Source organism: Protopterus annectens, chromosome 1.part0 (assembly GCF_019279795.1).
Source record: "Protopterus annectens isolate FY-2018-M chromosome 1.part0, PAN1.0, whole genome shotgun sequence".
Classification (NCBI taxonomy): Eukaryota; Metazoa; Chordata; order Ceratodontiformes; family Protopteridae; genus Protopterus; species Protopterus annectens.
In genome coordinates this window covers 1144934993-1144959198 of record NC_056725.1, presented here as the reverse complement: position 1 = coordinate 1144959198, position 24206 = coordinate 1144934993, and the positions used below count along the sequence as shown (strand labels likewise).

The following is a 24206-nucleotide window of genomic DNA, read 5'->3' as shown; positions in this document are numbered from 1 at the left end:
CAACTGAAGCCAAGAAACCACAAAATGTATTTATTATTTTGATTTTTCATATTTATTCATTATTCTTTACTTATTTTTTTCTTTATACTTATTTAGTATTCATTAGTATTTACTATCTTGATCGCAGTATGATTCATTTAATGTTTTATTGTTGTTGAACAATGTTTAGCAAGAAGTTTATGTTTCGAGCCTTTATGTATATGAGAAATATTATGACAAGGCTATTTAACTGGTTTTACATGTAGCCCTTTTAATACCAAGCACTTGCAGGTGATATTTTATCAATTAGTTAACTTAATTGATCACATGATTTTTTTAGTATTTAAATAAGAGCAGTTGTTACATGGTGTTCATCTTGATAAAGCTCAGTATTGCACTGAGCGAAAGTGCTTGAGGGATTTGTTACTGTGTGGCTTTTATCCAATAAATTTGTTCGTTGAATTTCATCTACTGAATTTTCATTTACCTTCCTTCTGCTGTGGACTACATTTTTTGGTTTCTCGGTATAGGAGGTACCATTATGCAGTAGCTCGGAGCAAATCTGGGTATTGCCGTGGAGGTTCTTTACATAACTATAGAAGGCCATCTGGTTGCTTTATTTATGAGGTCCATGATGATGCGTTCCATGGTCTTGCAGATGAGGTTTGTCAGACTTGTGGGTCTATAATTCCCCAGTTCTATTGCTAAGCCACTTTTGCGAAGGGAAATAACTGTTGCTGTTCTCCATTCCACAGGAACATAGCCTGTGGTTAGGCTGTGATTGAATAGGGTACTTAATGATGATGCTAGTTCATGTTTTAATTTGTTTAGAAGACAGTATGGGATACCATTTGGTCCACTTAGAGGCTGTGTTTTTTGCCTTAGACGAGGCTTTACTGACCTGCTCTTCGGATATGGAGGGTGGGGTGGAGTTGGCAAGGTTTCTGATAAGTTTGGAGGAGGTAAAGGAGTGAAGTTTTTTCATATCTGTCTGCCAGCAGGTTTGCTATCTCTGTGAGATCAGTGTGTGTGATACCGTTAGTTACTAGTTAGGCACATGCTTGGGTCCTGCCTCTTAGGCTGCATATGTAGCTGTAAAAGGCCTTATAATTATCCTTAGCTGTGATTGCTACGTTTTTCTCAAAGTTACCCTTGGAGGGTTTGACTTGTCTTAGTTGCGTGTTGAGGCTGAGGAGGGTGCTTTTCCATTGTTGGGGCCTTGCTTTAGTTTTCTTAGCAGGAACTTTGGAACTTTTTGCATTTGTTGTAAAGTTTGTTGTTGCTGAATTTCCACCAGGGTGGCTTGTGATTTTTACTTTGGGCTCTGGTCTTGATTCTCCCTGAACAGCTGAGTCTATGTACTTCTACAAGTGATTGTACAGGGCTTTAGTGTTAGCTTTGGTGTAGTTACCACTTCCAACTGGGGGTGGGGCTTGGAATGCATTTATACCTTCCCCAGGAGGGTATAGTTTGCCTTTGCCAAGGTTTTCAGTCTGACTTAGATTTCAGTATTAGTTTTGAACTGGTTGGAAATGACACATGGGCCGAATGAAATTAACTTTGTTTTATAAGCATTTATTTGGACGTATGAATCAGTAAGCCACTGTTCTAAAAGGTGAAAATACCGCTACAGGAAAAAAATCTAATTCTTCATGCACACTGAAAGTATATCTTATAATAAATAAACTTAGGGCACATTACTTTATATGGGGGCACTACCCTCCACCCGCATCCCTCTGGCACATCAGTCTCTCTCTCTCTATACATAATACGTATAGGTCTACATTAGAAGTTGACTAGCCAGATTGTTGATGTTCATAACATTGAGTCCATATGAGCGAAATGACACAACACTGAAGTAGCTGATATTTAGGAGATAGATCAGCTTGGCAAAGTTATGCTGAGTGGAGTTACTATTTCTTCATTTAAACATTCAGGGTACATGTCTTTTCATTTCCTGGTATACAAACACTTTCCATTTTGTAAGAATATCTCTATGTGCTGTGAACAGGATGACTAGTCATAAAGCCCGAGTGTAATTGAGGGATGTAAAGAAGTCAGTATGTGCCAATATTACACGCATTCAGTGTATGTAGTAACTGGGTTTGCTAAAATGATGTGCTGTTTACTTGGAGTAGGAATTCATAGAGTGGGTTGGCACTACTTCAGTGTGAAGAGTGAGCACCTTTTTTTTTTTTTTTTTTTTTGTAGTGGCTCAGGAAATGTTCAGTTTGGCAAAGGGTTATAATCTATAGCAGATTAACTGTCTATAGCAGTCTTTCAGCATTCTTTAACAGGAAACACTGGTAAATGAAGGTGAAATGATAACTTTTATTGGACCAACCTATGTTTTACAGTACAGCTTGATCTTTTGATCTGTATGAGCCCTTCTTTATGTAATGCTGATGGTTATATAGTTGGGCTTTAAACACTATGTTCGTCCAAAAAATGAGTCACAGCATCTGTATTCTACTGTTTTTTTTTTTGTTTTTTTTTGCCAGTAGACCACTATGGCATTTCTCAGTTTTTATTTTCACATTCTTCCAGCGCATTTTATTCTTTTGCAGTTGCACAACAGACAGACTTGTAATATTTCGTATCAGTAACTTTACATTGCTTATATTTTGATTTAATAAGGATGTCTTTCTTTCTGTTTGCATGTATTGGTATTATGAGGCTTTTCCGTGTGTTTCTGGGATTTTTCTCCAACTAGGACATTTTTTCAACAGGATGTACTAGCTTAAGTGAAAAAAAACTGCTCATGCTCTGTTAGTGTTTTTTATTAGTTTCCCCGTTTTTTAGACAAATGATGTGACAGCACAGATGGAGCTGATTCATTTCATTCACTCTGTTTGAAAGTCTGTTTCAGAGAGATTGTTCGCTTTCTTGCTTTCTTTTTTTAATGACTAAAATTCTGTGTTCTAAAGAGTGATAACTCATTTTGACAAGTTATTATCACTTCTAAAACCTATAAAATTCCATCCTATAATGGAGTTCCCAGTTGTTATCTTGTGGTAATGGATTGCATCCATTGACATCCGCATTCCTTTTGATGCAGAAGTTTAGCTCTGTTCCACCTTCTTTAAAATAATAAAGTATGTTAACTAGCAATTATACAGGCTTTAAAGTACTGCTTCAAAGGGAGCCATAACAGGCTTTGTAAAGAGAGATTGAATCTGAGTAAAGTTTAGTCAAATGGGCTGTATCTTTATATGTTTATTTTGTATATATAATTTAACAATAACAAAACATATCTATATTATGACTTTTCAGTTTTATATCTCAAATCATTTAAGACTGCCTCCTTTGAGGGTAATGGCAGCTATATTAAATCCATCAGTGCTATACTGCCCTGGTAGTGCTCAGACCATTAACCTTATTTATCTGTGTTATGTATTTATTATTTGGGTCACTGGTCACTGTCTTTCTCTATGCAGTGACACAATACAGAAAAAAGCCATTAATTTATCCAATGCTGAAACTGTCATTTAAGAAGCTTGCTGTGTACAGTGTGTACAATCAGTGCTGAATAAGATTTCTGATATGGTCTATGTAAGACTCTCTCAGTTCTGCCAAGGCTCTAATGATATGTGGAAACCCTAGTTGTGACAACTGGCATAGTGTTAATGTCTGTGAAACAAACATTTCTGGTATGCAGATTAGCAAAAAATAAGTAGAAGAGATATTAGTCTGTTAAACAAAATATTGCTAAGAAAAGAGCATTAAGAGAGGTAAACAAACAAGGTAGGTATACTATGACTGTAACAGGTAAGCACAATTTATTTGGATAAAATTAAGAGGCTGTGAAATTCGAAGGATATCCGTTATCTTTAAAGCAGTTGCACTTAAGTGATAATGGCTAGGCCCTGGACAAGTTTTGATGTCAGGCTGGAATAGATCTGCCCATTTTTGTCTGTAAGGCTGCTGGTCATGGTCAAGTTGTCATCATCGATTGTCATAGGGTTGATTAAGGAAAGACAGGCCAAACCATAGACTGATAGATAGATAGATAGGTAGGCCAAACTATAGATAGACAGATAGGACAAACCGTTAATTACCGTAATAGAGAAACTGATACACTGGCAGTAATTAAACATGACTCAAGGTCGACTTTCATTGAATAATACAGATGAAAGTTTTTTTTTTTTTTTACAGGAGAGGATTCTTCACTCTCCCATGTGGGGATAATTAAATCCTCACTTCTCCTAACTTAAGTATATTAATTTATGCTGCACAAAATTGGAGAAAGGGAAAATACCGTGGTTCAGACACATTGTTACTAGTCCCTATTTGCTGTACTTTTATGCACAGACACTATAGCTGAAGTACTTCCACGGTTCCAAAAAGGCAACGGAAGACAAAACTCCTTACTCATTCAGTTTCATTCCTGCCAAAAAAAGGGCCTTACCAATCCTGACCTTATCAACTAAATGATAGATTTGCAGATATCTTAGAATTAACAGAGGCACTGGCTGTTAATGGCATTTATTAGGTGAGGGTCCAATGATAAGGCATTCAGCCAACATGATGGTGAGGAATTCCTGTGCACGAGGAAGAGTGATCGTTTCTATGGACTGCATACTTCCTCAAACAAAGGTTAGATCTTGGTGCTGGACACAGCTGCTGGTCACATGACCTACATCTGTATATGGTCCATGCATGTAAAGTACTGATATCACTGCATTTGCAGACTCCCCACACACTGAAAAATTTGGGGTACTTTATATTTTTTCTACTATCCTGAACAAAAAAAAAAAAACTGACAGAAATTAATATTGAAGTTTTTGTTTAATGAAAATGAAAACAGATTATGTCAGGGAATATTGATCCCGACTTCTAAAGAAACTTTTGGGTTTATGGAGCTTAATGCTGTAAATTGTGATGTGATACTGTTACAGAAGGATGTTAATAAGGTTTTAATAACTTTCCTTAATATCTTATTACCATCCAAGAAAAAGGTTGAGTGTATGTAAATACTACTTCCTGTTCAGCTAGATTAAACCCCAACTAAAGGATAGAGCCAGATCGTGTTAGAAATAGAAGTAAACGTAAGACCCTGCATGTTATCAAAACTTCCTCAACCTCAGGAATAACTGTATAATAGTCACCAAGGTAGCCAAATCCACATATTTTAGAAGTGAAAAAGTCACACTTTGAAGCCATCCAAACTGTTGTGGAAGGTCATTAAAGAATGTACTGGTGCGGATAAGAGGAATAAGCTTCTCTCCTTTGGAAGAACTGTACTGTTGTGAATACACCCAGTACAGACCTGAATACACTTACCAGGAAGCTTGTCAGTGTATCAGTGGCAGTTTAGACAACTGCCATTTCAGTGAAAATGTTTCACGGAAAAGCATATTCGTTGATCGTGGAGAATTCCATTTTGTCCACTCATGTGCAACTTAGGAATAGGTATATTTCAGTTTCAGGGGTGTGATGGGTGTCCTCCCACATGGTGGGGGTGGTGCAATGGGGCTTGTCCCCTTCAAAAAAGATTTACTCCAAGTTTCACCGAAAGTACTTTGGCAAAAAGTTTTCAGTGTTTTTGTCTCCAAGGATGTTGGTATTGATGTGTATCCTACCAACCTTCCTCTAAATTCCATTATACCTGATTTATTTTATTCCTTATCTGATTTTTATTTGTACTGTGCGCTGAAGATTCTTAAGTTTTAAGTTAAAAAAAAAAAGTCTATTCACATGGACCTCCACCCTGACTTCTTAATGTTGGCAGTGACTGGAATCATTCCTGCCCTCTTCACACAAGCACTGATTTTGCCCTTTCTTGTACTAGACAACCCTACTATGTACAGGATATTTATCCAATCACTAATCTTAGACTGTTGGCAAAAATACTTGAAAGAATTCTTTATCTTCAGCTGCTAGACCACATTAGTGAATACAAGTTGCTTTCACACTTCATGATTTAAAAAGTAGTATGGATGGAAGTGAGAGACCCAGTGTCATGAGTCCTGAAACTTTAAAAACTGAACAGTGGTTCCAGGAAATAATACTGAATGTCAGATTTTGTTGCTGTACCTTTTAAACATGGTGGTAGGGCTCCCACCATAACCCTGCTGCTTGTATCTACTTACTCCAAGACTGGTGTACCCACAGAGTAAGGGGAGTACTCACAAATGCCAGAGCCTCAACTTTAGTATGCATTCCATCTAACTCACACTTGCAGTTCTACATATCCAACAGCTGCAGTCATATTTCTCCAAATTTCTCTGGGCACCCCTGTTATGTACTGTGTTACTAAATCCATGTATAGTAAAATGCTAACAACTGCCATATCTTTTGAATTAAATTGGCTTTTGAAGCCGTGATGAAAAAGTGGGATTTGGCCAGAGTCTTGTCTGATCACCTTAGAACCTTGGGATAGAACATTCCTATGTGTCATTAGTGGAACAGTACCAGCTCATTGGTTGGTGACATCTTGGGTAATGAGGACTTATTTTGGCCATGTATTGTTGCACTTGAATTCACTAAATTGTAATTCACTCTTTATGTGGATAATATGATGCTACTGAAAGCTTTTAAATTGACTAAGCTAGTGCAAAATGAAACTGAAAAATAATTTTGTTGTCAGTGACACTGGCTGCATAGCAGTAAACTAAATATGAATGTCATCAGGACACCTACTATGTATGATCTGGTACAGGACAGGCACTCAGTTATTCAGGTGAGCTGCAGGTATTTAACCCGACTATGCAGTTGTGGCTGGTAAATAATGTAGGCATGTGTGGCTCGGCCCACATCAGACTAAAACTTCTTAATACCAAAATTAAAATAGCCCTAAACTATCCGTTCAGTACTAGTCTTCTACAGACTGCATTAAACAGAATTTGTAGGTTTATATTCTTGTCATTTCCGTGGGGAACACCACTGCTTCTTCCTGAAGAAGTCTAGATGGTAGACATGGTGGTTGTGCCATGATCGTCTCTCGTCTCCGTATTATGTAGTTAAACTGATGCTTTTTGATTGCAGTCCCTTCCCCCACTGCTCACTAAACATCTTTGCCAATTATTATCTGCAATGATCACAAGAATAGGGTGCACGAACGTTAATGTGGCCTATCTTTTATATGTTTTTGGGTGATAAGGCATTTAACTAAGTTGCTGTTACATGTTGAAAGTAGTTAGAACTGTTCGGGTTATATAATGTGCCTTTATAAGTGTAGATTTCATAAGAAAGAAAGAAAAGGTCTTGTGATTCAGTTATGGAATTTATATACCTAGCCTTTTCTGGGGTTCCTATTATGAGAGCGAAGATTCCTTTAGGCGAATAAGAAGACGCCGACCCATATTGCGCTAAGTACGTAAACCGCGAAAGTTCAAAACCGCTAAGTTCGAAATGTCAATTTGTTTTGGTTGGCCCATCTGCGGTATAGTTCCATAAGGTAAGTGTGCGATAGATAGGAATTTAGTGTTAGGATTTGGGTTAAGGTAAGTGCATAGATAGATAATGTATGTAAGAGTTAGTGTAGTGTTAGAAGTAGGTGTTTTTTAAATGTATGTGTTTTATTTATTTTGTTTGGGTGTATGTGTGTAGGGTTAAGTGTGCGGTAGTTATGGACCTTAGGGTTGTGTATGTGGGGTTTAGTGTAGTGTTGGAGGTATGTTTTTTTTTTAAATGTTTGTATGTGTTTTATTTATTTTGTTTGGGTGTGTGTGTGTAGGGGAAGTGTGCGGTAGTTATGGACCTTAGGGTTAGGGAGGGGTTAAGGAGAGTGCATAGATAGTTGTGTTTGTGGGGTTTAGTGTAGTGTTGGAGGTAGTGTTTTGTTGCTTTAGTTTAGGTTAGAAGTAGGGTTTGGTTAGTGTATGTATGTGTTTTATTTTGTTTGGGTAGGTAGTATGTAGCAGGTGGTGGGGTTGGCCAACTATGACAGTTCGATATTTTTTTTTCGCGGTTTAGTGTGTTCGGGATTTTCGCGGTATAGGGGTCGATGTTTTGGTATTTGCGCATAGGGTTTTTCGCTTTGGTAATATAGACCCCCTTTTCTGTACACCACTGGTTTCGAAAGTAAAATGTAATTAATTCCTAATGTATTATGCACAATGTATTTATTATTCAACTCTCTTTACTTCCCATCCCATCCCTTTGTGAATCCTTTTCATTTAAAGATATTGTTTATTATTATTGTATCGTCTGCTGTATGTAATATTTGGCTCAGGTTGTGGCTGAAAACAATCCTTGAACTTGTTTTTTCTCTTTGCCTGTTATCAAGTAAATAAATACTGATATGTTTTAATGGTTATTGTTACAGATTCCTAGTGACAGGGGTATATGCTAGTGTTACAGAATAAACTGATACCTAACTGACTTCTTAACCACCCTGTCTTCTTGTACCCCATCCATTTTATCACAGAAGCATACATTCAGTTTTACAAACTGGGAAGTCTGAGAAAGCACTTGGCTTTGGTTCATTTATGCTGCTTTACCATGATCACTGGAGACAGTGCAGCAGAGACCCTGATGTCTTGCAGAATGCTGTGCCCAAGTATACTGCATTGTAAGTCACTCCACCTTTCTGACTTAATCTGATGTTTCTAACCCCAAGAATCAGCACATCACACATGCATAAATACCAAAAAAAATTGCAGCAAGGCCAACAACAGTCGTTTCCGTTATGTGGCTAGAAATCAAATAAATGGTAGTCAGAACCAAACATATCATTCCCAGAGGTGAAGCACTTCACATGTTTGGATGAATAGTTTTAAAATCTCAAAGATACTAAGTATCCGTGTCTTGTAAGAAACATTTGGCGAAAAAATAGCTTTACAATAAGCAGTCACTGCTGAAGGATAACCATAACACTGTTATCACTCACCAGTGTTGAACATTCAGACTGCATTCTCTCAAGGAAGCAATGTAAATGTTCTCAAGCTTCTTTTTAGACATTAGCATAGGATTATATATTCATCAGATTTTACAAAATAGCATTTGTGTACATGGTATATATGTATGTATGTGTCTATGTATGAAAGTGTGTGTGCGTATATAAATGAGAGTATGTGCATGTTGGTGTTTGTGTGTGTGCGTAAATGAGAGTATGTGTATGTTGGTGTTTGTGTGTGTGTGATTAAACTGTACTTTCATTTTGCTCAGATGCTGTGGATAGCAGTTACACCCACCTTAACTGCTAAAAAGACAATTCCAGATTCATGGTTTATTTATTGTTTTTGAAACCAGAAAAGTCAAAATGAGCTACTGAGAAAACAGTACAAACAGCTTTATTTTTAACATTTTACTTTTGAAGGAGTAAGGACAGAGAGTTGCCAGTGATGATCCATGCCCTTTCTTTGGAAAAATTAAAACAAATTAAGGTAAAACAGAAATGATAACAGAGACCTGAAATTCTCCTTGGAATTAACCAGCAAATAAATGGTTATTACAGCTGTAGCCTGTGAGAGTAAACTGACTAAAATAATGAAGACACTGAGCAAAGATTGTGTTGTTACAATGTACTGTTTTTGTCAGGGGTAGAGTTAGAAATACTTCTAATTAAATATAGTAGAAGTTGTTTATTATAACCCTTTTGGGATGTATTCAGCAACATTTGTAAAATACATTTGTATTTTGATGTAAGCCTAAAATAGGTGCCAAGTTTTGAAAACTGCACCTGTAATGGTAACATAGAACAGTCCTTTCAAAGAGAGTACTGTTCTTTTGTTCAAAGTTCAGCATCTATTTCAGGCTTATTATGGAATAAATGTGGACCAATTTTATATCCAAGAAGGCATAATGTTAAAACCATTAATGCAAAAACAGAAACACTCACAAATCAAAACCAACATATAAAATAAAGCACCTATGTTGTTTAAAGGAGTAAAATACTCTGAGGTGTGGCTTATGATCTGATAAGAGCATACACCTGCCTGGTGTAGGTGTCTTATGTCTTATGCACCAGCACCATTTTTTATTAGATCCTAAACCCAACAATCATTGTGTTTTATTACTTATTACTAATGTATTTGTGGTGTTTCAGCACCTCCATAATATATTTTAATTTCTGTTTCTGTGTTTTAACATTTATACACTGGTCATCTTTTAACAATGTCATAAGAGAAATATAATAAATTCTTCCATTCCTAAAAAGAATATTATAATAACTAAAAAACTGTACTCACTACTTTGCAGTAGCTTATTGTCAAAACTCATAATTTTCAATGTCTAAGACTATTGTATATGCTGTAGATAATGCTTTGTCCTGTGTAAAGCTTTCTAATAATAACTGTAATATGTGAAGCTTTACTGAGTGTAATTTATTATATTTAAATTTTAAGTTGATCTAGTCATTAATTTGATTCAGAACTGGCAAGTAGCCTTTTGGGAGACTTAAGGTTTATCCTAGCAGATTCAACAGTGAGATGGGGATCTTGAATGAATTCAAATACTTTCTTTCCATTCAGCATTGAGAATTGATTTAAATTAATCATACAGTTATTCAGGTGTATAATTAGGTTTAAATTAATAGGCTGAATTAGTTCAAAACAACCTGATAAATAATCCTTCTCATTAGATGTATAAGACTGAATCATATTTATGAAGAATTTGTATATTTTCATAATTTAACTTCTGTGATATTGAGAAAAGGTAAGGTTGAATATTACATGTTAGAGAAGATCGATATTTATGTCATATGTTAATCCATTTAGGGGTCAGTATGTTTTCTGGGGATCTAAATTCATTGTATTCCAAAACCTGATACAGTTACAAAGTAGGTAATATAAATGGAGATTTGACAATCTCAATCCTCCTAATTGTTTGGATGCAGCTATATTTCCTTATCTATATTATCCTCATGCATTGGCATTTCTGCTTTGGCAAACATCTGTAAACAACCATTTGTAATCAGTCTAAATTACATCCCCTCAGAAAAAAAAACTATTCTTCTTTCAGTTAATGATTATGAGCAACGCTATTACCCCCTACCAAGAAGGCATCTGTTTTCCCCAGTTCTTCTTCATTCTGTTAAGACTGTGGCAAAGACAGTACAGACATTATATGCACATTTTGGTCCTGCAAATACCCTAAAGCATTATGGTCTACTCTTTTCAAGAAAATTAAGAATGCCATTCCTGAAACTGATAAATTTTTTTGGCAGCTAGCTTTACTTCATATACCTTCCAACAGCACATACAAAAATATCTCTTAATTCTAATAACTTGTTTTTCCCTTCTGAAACTATACATTGTACAGCACTGGGTAGACTTCAAATCCCTAAATTGGGGACAGTTTAATAAAATGCAATGTAAACATCTTAAAACTTTTAAATTTCTGTCTAACTGTTCAAAGCATTATAATCTTACTAACCATATTACTACTATGAATTTACTTTTACAAAATTTAATTAAATCTAACACCTTGTTTCTCAGTCTATACGTAACTCTGGTTTCCTATTTCAGTTTCTCTCAGATACACATTTGACATCAATACCTTGGTATATATTTACCTTTTATTTTCTTCCCCTGACTTAACATCTGAATACCTTATTTTTACATGGGCTTAAGTCAAGCATTTATTTTCTTGCGTATAATTAGGTTGTTATAGTTGGAATTTGGTTAGGCTGTTTTTTTTTTATTAGTGCTATCAATTTTTTATAAGTTGTTATACATTTCTTATCATATGTTTTGGTGATTGTTGTAACAAAAATAACCTTTTATCTTTATAATAAAAATATATTTGAAAAAAATCAGTGTCTAAAATGTGAGCTGTAATCCATTCCTAACTGGGATAATTTTTTTAATCCCCATTTGTGCATAGTCCTGCTGATCATCACCAGTTCTAGTCTGCTGTCATTGATCCTTGTTAAATAGTTGTGGTTATTGTTCCTTTTTACCTTAGCATCTATGGTAGTATCTCCGGGGCTGAGTGCATTCCATCAGCAGTTTGGGAAGGGCAAATAGATCAGAATGGGAGTAGTCAGTAGCGTCAGATATGCTGTCCTGCACACAAGGAGAATTTTTGCATGCTATTTATCATGAGCATCATTACACAGAGCAGTTAGCTCCAACCTCCCTTTCTGTCATGAATTTTTAACATCACACTGGTGCATGATTATCATTGCTTGTTCCTGCCACTGAGGGTATTTTAAATCATAGGCAGAAACTGCATTCTCCCTCGAAGAATTGGTGATCTGGCAAAAAGCCACACCTTTCACAATCCCCTATCTGTTTCATCCAGCTCCCTAGCCATTAAACAAACTTGAGTTGTCTGGTTTGCAGTCAGTGGTCCATACCTCCATCTGATACTTAAATTATGATTACTGAAGCTGAGGACAGAATCACCTCAATACTGGTTTAAGAGTTCCCAGAGACCAAGAGGAGGATATGGTCACCCACCTGAGAAACAAGGCCTCCAAGGCAGATTTAACTTGAGTCTCTGAGGTCTAAAGCATAAGGCTCAAACTAGTGCCTGTCGTCTTGGCCTAAGTTGAGCAGTGCCTCAGCCTCATTTGCCTCAGTCTTTCTCCTACCAACTTTTTTAGCTGACAAAGGACTTTTTGTCTTTTTAAATCCAAGCAATTAGCCTTGAAATCCCTTGGGTGTCAGTGGGTCCCTCTAAGAAATGAAGGAAGGAACTTTCAGTGGAAAATTTATACACCCCATAGTCTAAAGCAGACAAATTGACTTATGTAGGCAAGTTCCCTTATGTGCCTGCCTGCCTGTAAATTTTACACTGATTCACCTTTTCTCTGCTTCATCTCCAGAATATTTTTCTTTTGGTGACACCCTTCATAAAATGAAGGAGAAGTTCCAGTGGGAGCCCTCAGAGTACTCAAAGGCCCAGTTCAGATACATAGCTTTCATGGACCTCTTGAGCCCAATTGTATGCTGTTCTTCCAGTTATGGATGTCTTGAAAGATGTATTTACTAATGCATTCATAGAGCCAGATTCTGTCCCCTCAACTCCTAGCAAACATGAACATTTCTTTAGGGTCAATGATTCATATAAATTCCTATATAAGAACCCTTTATCTGATTCAGCAGTGGTGTTCCTTGATTCTGACAGAAACATATTCCCAATGGCAGGGAAAGTAGACTGCTCAATATATTTGGAGAAAAAACTTTACATATTTGCTACCTTGGAGCCTTAATCTGACAGATTCAAATGTTTACTTGGCAGCAAACTCTGCAGGAGAAGATAAGGACCTAAGCAGAGAGAATCTGAGACAAGGATCTGAAGTAGGAGATGCTCAACCCAGATATGCCAAGCATTCCCAGGAAATGTTGTTGTGATGCTTTGGATGCATTTTGCAGGGCAGCAGTTACAGGACCAGTAATTTGGAGATATGCCAGGCTGTGGATATATCCCCACCAGACCAAGTCAAGACAGAGTTCCTCATAGCACTTTTAAATAAGGACACCCTCTTTGAACCTTCTGCTGAAAGTGTCTTTAAAAGACTGGAGGAGTAAGGCAAGTCACTGTAGTCTGTCAGTCACTTTTTCAGTCCCAGGCACCAAAGTTCAGCAGAAATAACCCCACCAAAGTTTGGCATTTATTTTCCAAACAGGGCTATGACTAGTAAGGAGGAAGATAATCATTTAAAAATGGGCAGTTTGGGTAGATTATAAGTGATGTATAGTGTTTGCAACCAGGAGTGTGTCAGTATAGTTTGTGATGTAAAATACTTGCAACTAGGATTGTGTCGGTGTGGTTTGTTTTCATTTGTATAAATGTACGATTGCCTATGTAGTAAGTGATGGTTTAATAAAGATATTTCTTGTTTAAAAAAAGGCAGGAATTTAATAATTTGTGTACTGTTGCTTAGGTTATATGATCTATAGCAATATATGTGATGTAAAATGTTCATGTGATTACTTTTATATGAATGTAAATTTGTCTATGTCACAAGTGATAATTTAATAAAGGTGTTTTGAAAAATAAAATTAAAAAAAAAAAAAAAATGGGTAGCTAAACCAAAAGAAAATCTTGGTGACCACTAAGACTGTGACTTCCAAAGGGAATAGTCATTAGAGTCTGGCTCCCCCACCTAATATGTACCCAGACCCTCCCCCCACTCCTGTAAGGATAGAAGGAAAAATAAAAAAATATATATAACCTAGAACCAATGGGTCCTAAAAATTCTACAAGTAGTTTACAGATTGCAGTTTCTTAACAGACCAAAGTGTGAGGGGCATCCCAGCAGTGTAGATGGACATTGTGACCTTAGTGTTTCTCTAGTAAGAGAACTGCAGGAATAGGAGACTGTAAAGAGAGTATCAAAAAAGAAAACTCAAGCTTTTACTCAGAGCTGTTCCTTGAACCCCAAAATGAAGTCATATGGAGACCCATTGTAGATCTTTCTAAACTGAACATGTTCCTTATTTCAAAATTCAGGATGTTGGCCTTTCAAGGTCATTTATCTCATCCATTTCCACAAGCCTGTCTGGTAACTCTGGACCTGAAATTTCTAAAATGAGTAGCAAGGGGGGGGGATCATTACTACTTAATTTCTTTGCCATTTGGCTTGTATACTGCACCCAGGGTCCTAACCAAATGCCTCTCTCCAGTAACCGTCTAGTGCAAAACAAAAAGCATCCACATTTACTAGTACCTGGATGGCTGTTTCATTCAAGTACACTTTGTAGAGGACATCCCAGAAGCCTTCCACTTTACACTGACTTGTTTCATGGAACTGGGGCTTTTCATCAACCTGAAAAGGTCTTACTTAACTCTTACAAAGAGTATGATCTTTCTAGGGGCACAGTCACACACAGAACTTCAGAAGGCCTTTTAACCCGAAGACAAACATACTGGGGAAGGAAGTAACCACAAAAAGGGAATTCCAAAGGGTTCTGGGTTACATGGCTTCTTGCATCCTAGTGGTACCTCTGGTGAAATAACATATGAGGAAATTACAGTAGTACCTCAGGAACAGATGGTGTCAGCATTCGCATTCTCATTCACTGAAGGCTCGCATTTCTCTCCTCCCTTGCATAAAGAAAGAGCTTGCATGGTTAGATGGATCAGTTACACCGCAGTTTGGACATGCCCTGTAGACTGTCGCAACCTACCCAGATTCTGACCACAGTTTCCACTGACCTAGATTGGGGAGCCCATATGGCATTAGCTAGTACAAGGTATATAAGATCAAAGCATGCAAAAAGAAGCACATAAATGTGAACAAAATTATGGCTTTGATGCAGACTCTAAAAGCAGTGAAACAGATTTGGGTGCAGGGAGCATTCTGAAGTTTTACTGCCAATACCACTTTAATGTGATTTATCAACAAGCAAGATGGAATTATTGGCAGTGCAGGCCTAAGAGACTGCTCCGGAGGCAGACATGACTCTCAGATGAACAGATGTTAAACAGAGACATTTTTGTGGATCTGACCAAAGATTGGGTTGTGCCAGAAAAATCCTACCTTTTTGCCTCACCAGAGAACAGGAAGCTGAGAAAGTTCTGCTGTAGAACAGCAACTCCACTAGGATGGGAAGTAGACGCCTTCTCTCTCAATTAGGCAAGGCTATTTCTATGTACTTTTCCTCCTGTACTCTTTCCCCAGATTATTGCAAAACATCAGTAAAGACTGGTCAAAAATCATTCTAATTCTCATTTGGCCCTGGCAGCTCTGGCTCTCCTTCCTGCTAGGCCTGGGATGGGAAAAACCAAAGGTAATAACTCAACATGTGGACTTTCTCACCTAGAATAAAGGGTGTCTAAAGCACACCAATGCTTTCTTAATGATTCGCTCTTCTGCCATCTCAGCCTGCTATATTGTGGAGTGTCCCCTCCCTTGTACTAGAGATTATCAATGAAACAGTTGTCTGAGAGGAGTTTTGCACTATAGCACTTCACATAAGGAAATCTCTCGACTATGCATATTAGTAATGTCTTAGAAAACCTGAACCTGGCCCCATTTGATCAAGCTGACTCTGACCCTCTAGGGTTGGGGTCGTTTGCATTTTATCGATTCCATTCCTTGTCATTTCTCAGCCAGGCTCCCTCCCTGCTTGATTTTTCAATACTTCTCAGAGGTTTTGATTGGGAACCTCTGGGTGGACCTCTTTGTCTGGGGGAGGGGTTGCTCTCTGCTTGCCTGCTCATGCTGTGGTGCCATGATCCATCTCCTGATGTAACTAGGCTATAAAAGAGCTAAACGTGTGTTGGTCAATACCCCTCTTATACCTTCACTGTCCTTTTATGGCAATGGGAGAATCTTGGCTGAAACCTCTGAGGAAGGTACAGATGGGGAAGTTGGGCTGACATTCAGGCTACCTGCAGGCAGCCTATCCAAAAGTAAATGTATTTGAACAGCTACATTTTCGATAAGTTCCCAACACAAGTGTACTTTTAGTGGCTGCCGAGTCCTACTGCTGGGAGAATTTAGAGAATTTACAGAATTTAGTGAAGTGCTAGAGAGAAATTTATTGCATTCCTGTGCTAGAAAGCATCCTAAATATGTGTTAGAATATTTAGCAGAGTTAAGAGAATTAGCCAAAGACAAATACAATGTAGAGACATTGCAGGAGGAGTTATAATAAATGATGAATGCATACAAGCCTATATTCAGATAGTAACATGACATTTGAAAATATTTCAGGTATTGCTTTTTACAGATGGAGTAACAAATAGTTGGCAGCAGTATATAACTGAGTAAAAGAACAATAAATACAACACAGACTGTGGCTCTGACTACAGACTGAAATAAAGCTAAAGCCTGTTACAGATGCTTGTGTAAACATGACACAACTCAGTATATATTTAAGCAAACAAAACACCATGCATCTGGTAAAATAACTTGTATAGTAAGATCCTGTAAACTAAGACAAATAAATCGTTTTAAAAGAAGAAATGTGTTAAAGGAGGTGAAAGAAATTTAGCTCTGATTATTCAGCAATTTTACTTGTTGAAGGGGAAATTAAACTATTTTGTTTTTGCACACTCTTTGCCCCTGCTGTTGGTCAGCCATCAGCCCACTCCTGGTCAATTTGCCTGATCATTCCCTGTCACAGGAGCGATTGTCGACCAAGATGGACTGTGATTTAGACAGATATTAGTGTTGGTTTGAGGGTTTTCTTATCCTTACTCCATTCCCTGTGGGTGAACTGCTTGTGGAAATGAAGGGGGATATATGTGAGCTGTCTGTGCTGATCATCTCTCAAGGGACGTTACAAACAAGCAACCCTAGCCCTTCCCCTCAAGCACATGAAGTGTTTTTTGCAGTCTCCACTGGATACACCACACTTCCCTATGTTCTCCCTGATTGTCTGCTTCCTTTCACCCCCCCCCCCCCGGGAAAAGTGAGCGGGGCACTCCTCTTAGCTGCTGTCCCACCTTGCATGGCTCCTTCTGTGCCAAGGCTGCTTAGATACCTAGGGTACGGTAAAGACTCCATTCCTCTGCAGTGCAAACAGTATGAAGCAAAATTTTGCTTCACATACTGAGTAAAGCATAATTTTACAAAAAGTTACTCCATTCCTGGTACTACCCAGGATAAAAAGTCAGGCTATGAATTTTGAAGTTAACACTGATGAGCGAACAAGAAATTAGGGAGTCTAAATTTAAGGAGTCAAGTAATACAGTTTTGCAACCAGCCGATCGTGTATTGAAAACCTAAGCAGTGGAGCAAATATATAGTGGGAAATGCTGATGTGAAAGTTGCTTACACAGAAAAAAAAGTAAATATCTTTGATAATTGTGAAAGCACATCACCCAGCTTATTTGGAAGAAGCTGGTTATTTAAAATGTATTTAGTCTGTGAATAGTAAAATACATCCATTCCAAAAGCAAAGCAGGTGCACATGAAAGTTGAAATTGGTCGTAAAGAAGAAATTTGTCTATTAAAAAGAATCACAACTAGTGTTCATGTTCCAGAATATGTCAGACTTAAGTTTGTGCCTTATACTATGAGAGAAGAAGAAATAAACAGACACTTAGAAAAAATAATTTTAGCATAAAATATTCACAATGGGCTGTTAGTGTGATACCTGTTAGTCAAGTAATGCCTATGGAAATGTACCCTGTACCCTGAATACTAAGCCTGTTTGCATTGAAAATGTACCCTGTACCCTGAATACTAAGCCTGTTTGCATTGATGGTAGGGAAGAAATTCAGACATTTTCTAAATTAAGTACTTGCCATTCTTATCTTTGGAAGGATAGTCTACAAAGATAGTATAAATACTTTCAAATTAATGTTTACTTTAGCTTTTCATCTTTTAGAATGTCATCTGTACAAGTTACATTTCAAAAAAAACTATAGAAATCTTATTACAAGGCATGTCAGATGCTGTTGTTTGTTTAGGTGGAAGGTGTAAAAGCCATCACAAGCTCATACTGTCAGGATATCAGGGATAAGCCATTTTTCCATTGTAGTGGGACTGTGGAGGCAGTTTATATAATACGGATTGTGGCTGTAATGCTCCCATATTAAGGCGGGGGCTTTGGGAAACAACCCCCCCTCAAATAAAAAATGTTTAATATTACTTTTGTGGCAGGTTCATCTTAATAAGAGCCACTTCATTGAGATGAGTGTATTTTGATGTTTCATGATTCCATTTGAGTGATATCTGTGCTGCTGAGGCTACACTAGAGGAACATTGGTATAATTTAAATGAGGTGATGACAAATTGAAAAACAAATATGGATGTTTGCATCTTTAAAGCAGAAAATGTGTATTTTTGAGAAAGAAGTACAACACTTAGGACATAGCATATGCACATGGTTTAGTTTGTGTAAAGACAAAAGTTAATGTAGTGGAGTCTCTGTCTTTTAGACAGTGAACTGAAAGCATTTTTGAGTTTTATTGAACTATTATAAGTCCTTACCTCGATCAATCCTTTGCTTTATTTTCTACACAGAAATGGCTAATAGGCACGAAGAAGAAACTAGAATTAGCATTTCAAAAATGTAAAACTTTGCAACAGTCATTTGAAGTACTTGTTCATTATACAGCTGCTATAGGCTTTGTCATTTTCTGTGGTGCTTGGCATTGTGGCATAGGAGCTGTATTTCACACAGAGTGAATAATGGAAGTGGAAGATCTCTTGGTTTTATCTCTGCTACTCTAACATTTGCTGAGAAAAAGTACCAACAAGACAAGGTTTTTGGAATCCACATATAGCTGTGTGGTTATTGTTTTATTGTATCTACACACACACACACACATATATATATATATATATATATATATATATATATATATATATATATATATATATATATATATATATATATATATATATTTATATACATATATATATGTATGTGTGTGTATATATATATATATATATATATATATATATATATATACACATTATATATATATATATATATATATATATATATATATATATATATATATATATATATATATATATATATATATATATATATATATATATATATATATATATATATATATATATATGGTTTCACTTGATATTGCTGAAATATCGAATTTTAGCATTTCAAGAGTATAAAGTCAAAACCATTAAAACACCAACACCTCACAGCCACGAAATCACAGCATCGAACACACAGCATACAGCACAGAACACACAAACCATAACGCCCACACCACAAAACACTGAAATACAAAACAACACCACACAGACACACACCAACACTACACATATGCAGGAGGGCAAGCCCCCCTGCACCCCCCACACCCCCCTACTTATATATACTAACTCTGAGATTGTACAAACAGTAAAAAAAATCACACACAGCCAACACACACACACTCACACCCCCACCTCCCAACTCTCACCCACTCATACAAGTTACAAAAAACACGCACACTCACTCACCTTAAACTGCAGACACCATCCAAGCCGAACACTTCCGTACGATAACGAAAATGCATAAGCACAAATTCGACATAGTCCTATTCACGATTATGCACTTTCGTTATTTAGAGGTTTCGGCTTTATGGACACGGATTGCTGAAATTCGATATTTCAGCAATTCGCGTTTATGAAGTGGAACTATATATATATATATATATATATATATATATATATTATGGAAAAGCTCCCTCGTCCTATAAACCAGTCTTTAGAAGTCCTCAGCAGCACAGCAGTATTTGTGCAGCACTTTCTAGGCAGAAATGTGTAGCTTAGGGGCAGAAAGGGAAACACTCATTGCCAAAAATGTTTGAAGTGATGTACTGTACAGTGCAGGGGATGCATTCAAATTCTGAGCTGTGAAACTAAGCGTCTGTCTCTCTCTCTCTGTCTGACACACACACACACACACACACACACACACACACACACACACACACACACACACACACACACACACACACACAAGAAGTTTCTCATACAAGGTATATTGGAGAGACTATGCGTTACCAGAATTCTATATGTATAGAACTGCAAATATCTGATGTTTTGGATACCTTTTTTGATTAGGCTCATAGTTTGTATGGTGCAGTTTTTAATTTATTTACACCATCATTATGCATAATGTTTGCAGTGTATCTAATTGTAATACTTACTTTTAAACGTCATAAATCACAGAAAACTCCTTTTTTCAATTTAGAGACTGTCAACATGAACAGCACAGAAGGAATGCTGCATGTTACACAGCTGTACAGTAGACCATTGAGTATGATGCCAGGAACTGATGAGATGACTGCCTTCAATCAAACTGAAATTTGTGAAAACTGGCGGGAAATACATCACCTAATATTCCATATCGCAAATGCATGTTTTGCAGTTGGGCTTCTCATCCCAACCACTTTGAACTTCCATATGATATTTCTGCGTGGCATGCTAACCATAGGTAAGTTACTTAAAGAATGTATGATGCTATTTGATGCTAACATGTGCATTGTATGTGTGTGTGTGTGTGTGTGTGTGTGTGTGTGTGTGTGTGTGTGTGTGTGTGTGTGTGTGTGTGTGAGATTATGCATGTTTGTATGTATATGTGTATATATTGATGTAGTACTCTACATGGAATGGATGAAACATTGACAACAAAGCATTGACGGGCTTACTGTGAGTGCTCTGAGGACTAACATTGGAACATGCAAAATAAAAAAAAAAAAATGGGATTCAGTAAAGCCTACACCAAGTACACACCAAGTACACACTAAGTACACACTCTTTGAGTGAACAGACAACACAAGCATAACTCATACATTCTTCCTGTTACTTTTAGTTTTCCTACTGATTTTCTTGTAGCTTTAAATACTGAGGAGGATTAATAAAGGTTACCACCAAGTGTAGACTACATCTACACGTAGTATAATGTTTATGGTGACTAGACAGCACAAAAAAATGTGGTATGTATGTTATTAAATACAGACTATGTACACTTAAGTGTAGGTGTTATTGAAAGGGGGCAATTCCTAGCACACCTTCATATACATACATATATATATATATATATATATATATATATATATATATATATATATACTAATTTCACGATTGTGCAATCTGTGGGGAAAGGGCATATTCTCCTACTTGGGGATTATTGATTTCACACACCTGTCAGTCATCTCTTTCTCTTGACCAAAGCGTGTCAACCAAACAGATGTCTACTCATGTTGATGTGTGTGTGTGTATATATGCACGAGCGCGCGCACACACACACACACACACACACACACACACACACACACACACACACACACACACACTCACACACACGTATATATACATGTATACCAGTGCAAGAAAATGGGTTGAGACTGTGGGAATATAGATCATTTTATAGCAGAAGAATTAAAGGTTACAGAAGTTTTCAACATGGTAATTATAAGCTACATTCAAATTGCCAGAAGAGTGCAAGTACAATTTCAATGATTTGTTTTGTTTCATTTCCATTTTAATTGGTAAGCATTAGCAGTTAGCATTTTGTTCAGGCTTAATACATGCCAATAAGACCTGTTTTAATACAGCACTTGACCTGTTAAAGCACTAAATCATGATCACATAATGCTGCATTGACACACATGCGCTGTGGTTTTGCCTTCAGGTGTAGCTAAATTAAGATGTACCTGTAACCCAACATAACTTATTGTTATGTAGTGCAGTTATTTGAAAACAAAATAAATTACTTCATAATAAATATTTTGTTTAAAAGCACTTGTTCTGAGTTATGGTTTTTGACAGTTGCCTTGAGGAAAAACATGTATGGAGTGCTGCCTGGGCAATGCCGTTATCTGCATACACAAAAGCTGTTTCTGATAATCATTTTTAATATTTAGAAATATCCCTATGTCAGGTGCAAAGAGTACTCTACATCAGTGACAGTGCAGTCACATTAATATGGAAACAGGTAGGAACATCTAATACATTTAGGTAGTTTGTTGAATACAATGTACCCTTTGGGATGTACCTTACTAGACATATCAAACAACTAGAAAGACTCCCTTTATTTAATGTCTTACAGACTTCTCAGAGGGGATATATGCCTTGTCTTCTGTGCCACTAGAGTCCTAGTGGTCCTGTATCTTTTATATTTCCGCAAATTAACTAGTCCCACAAAAAACAGAATATGAGAGTCAAATCTTCACCAGCAGATAAATAAAACAAGGTGGAGTGATAGTCAATACACAGTGCCAACCCACTTCTAAAATAGGCTCCCGCTGCAAATTCAGCAATGTGATACATTTTCATTCTTCAAACAGGAACTGGATGATTGGACAGGTATTCACAAGTACACCCTGGCTTGACTCTACTTGAGAGAGTAGGATCAGTCTGAGGATGGGTACTGTCAAGGCATAAATGGTTGCAAGACTTTAACTGTCTTGTATTTCCCATGATCCTATAAACAGCTGTGTCAAATAAGCCAGACAACAGTAATCATCTGAGGATATTTATGCAGATGTCACTAGTATACTCATATTCTGCAAAGCTGTAGCAAGCAGGGAGCATGTACAGTAATTTTTTTTTTTCAAAAGAAAAATGCAGGAAAAAAGAAAAGTTGTACTAAAGCTTTATTGAATTAAACATTTGTAAACTTATTTAAAATCTAAAAGTAAAAGAAGTTGTGTTGCATTTGCCTTTTTAGTACATATGTAATATTTAAAAAAGTATATGAAACTGTATATTAAAATGTACATTTGCTATTGTAAGAATGAGTTGCAGTTTGTGAATTATTGCTGTAAGAAAATTAAAATGAACATGCCATTGTCTTTGTTAAATGATAGTTGAACTGCTTGTTTGACAGATGGTTCACTGCATACCCAAACTGTGACATGGCCTAAAAGGAATGCAGGGAGGAAGACTGTAATTGGTTGCTGCCTAGTTATGCATATGTGCTGTATGTTAAGCTTCTGATTAATAAGTAGAAAATGCTGCAGGTTTTAGGTTACTGCAGGGTATCAGAATTGTATTTAAATAATCACAGATGGACTTGCTGCTGCTTGATGTCACATTGTACAGCAACAGAGGTATTTACATTTGGACAGTGTATTATGCAGATAGGCATGTTGCATATTGGTATGCTTTCATCAAAGTGTAATCAACTGGCTATTCAAAGCAGTGTCCCCTGAACGTGCTGGGTGGGAGAAAAAGAAACAGCAATTTTCCTTTGTAAAGTACAGCCTACAAGAAGCATCTGCATTTCATTTTCTTGTATTCTAAAATTATGTGTTATTACTACACCTGGATTAAAATGTACATTCCAGTCTGCTAGAAAGCATAGTTGAAATATGTATCAAACAATCGGTCATTTCATACGGAATGTGGAGTGACCCAAAGCAGAAATGTAGGAACAGACATTATAATTAATTTCAGTCAGTTATGGATATGTACTTTGAATTAATAGGTTCTCAGGTTCATGAGTGTGTACTAGGCCAACGGCCCTGGAGACTTTACAAGCCTAGCCCATAGAAGTGCCCTGGCAACATGCTGCCACTGGTGCCTCTATCATGTAGAGCCACTGGAGTGATCTCTGGGGTGAACTTTCTATTTCCCATCCACTCATCAAGATTTCTCTTGAAAAGGGCCAGTGAGGTGCTCTGTTTGACACGAATGGGAAGTCTGTTCCAGAGCATGGGCAGTTTCTGAGTTATGAATCTGTCCCTCCAGCATGTTCTGTTGATTGTGGTAATGAGGTTGAGGTCTCTGGAGCATGTGGTGCGGAGGGATTGGGATTTCTTTAGGCGTAACATTTCTGGCAAGGCTGGGTCAGACATGGCTTTGTAAGTCTCTTAATAAACGATATGAGACAGAGAAAAGCTGGAATTTCTTGAGTCTGTCCATGAAGGGCATGTGTTTAAGGCCTAGGATCCTCTTCGTGAGGTACTTTTGT

The 24206-nt window shown here is 37.0% G+C and overlaps 1 protein-coding gene across 4 annotated transcripts in view; it reads left to right on the top strand.

The window, feature by feature from the left end:
- Nucleotides 1–24206, top strand: part of BVES (blood vessel epicardial substance) — a 1268883-nt gene that overhangs the window by 538345 nt on the left and 706332 nt on the right. For all 4 annotated transcript variants that reach the window (XM_044065172.1, XM_044065155.1, XM_044065163.1 and 1 more), the window contains one exon: nt 20481–20723. In XM_044065172.1, coding sequence (XP_043921107.1) covers nt 20492–20723 — 232 coding nt within the window. In that variant the 5' untranslated portion in view covers nt 20481–20491. The remainder of the gene's footprint in view (nt 1–20480; nt 20724–24206) is intronic.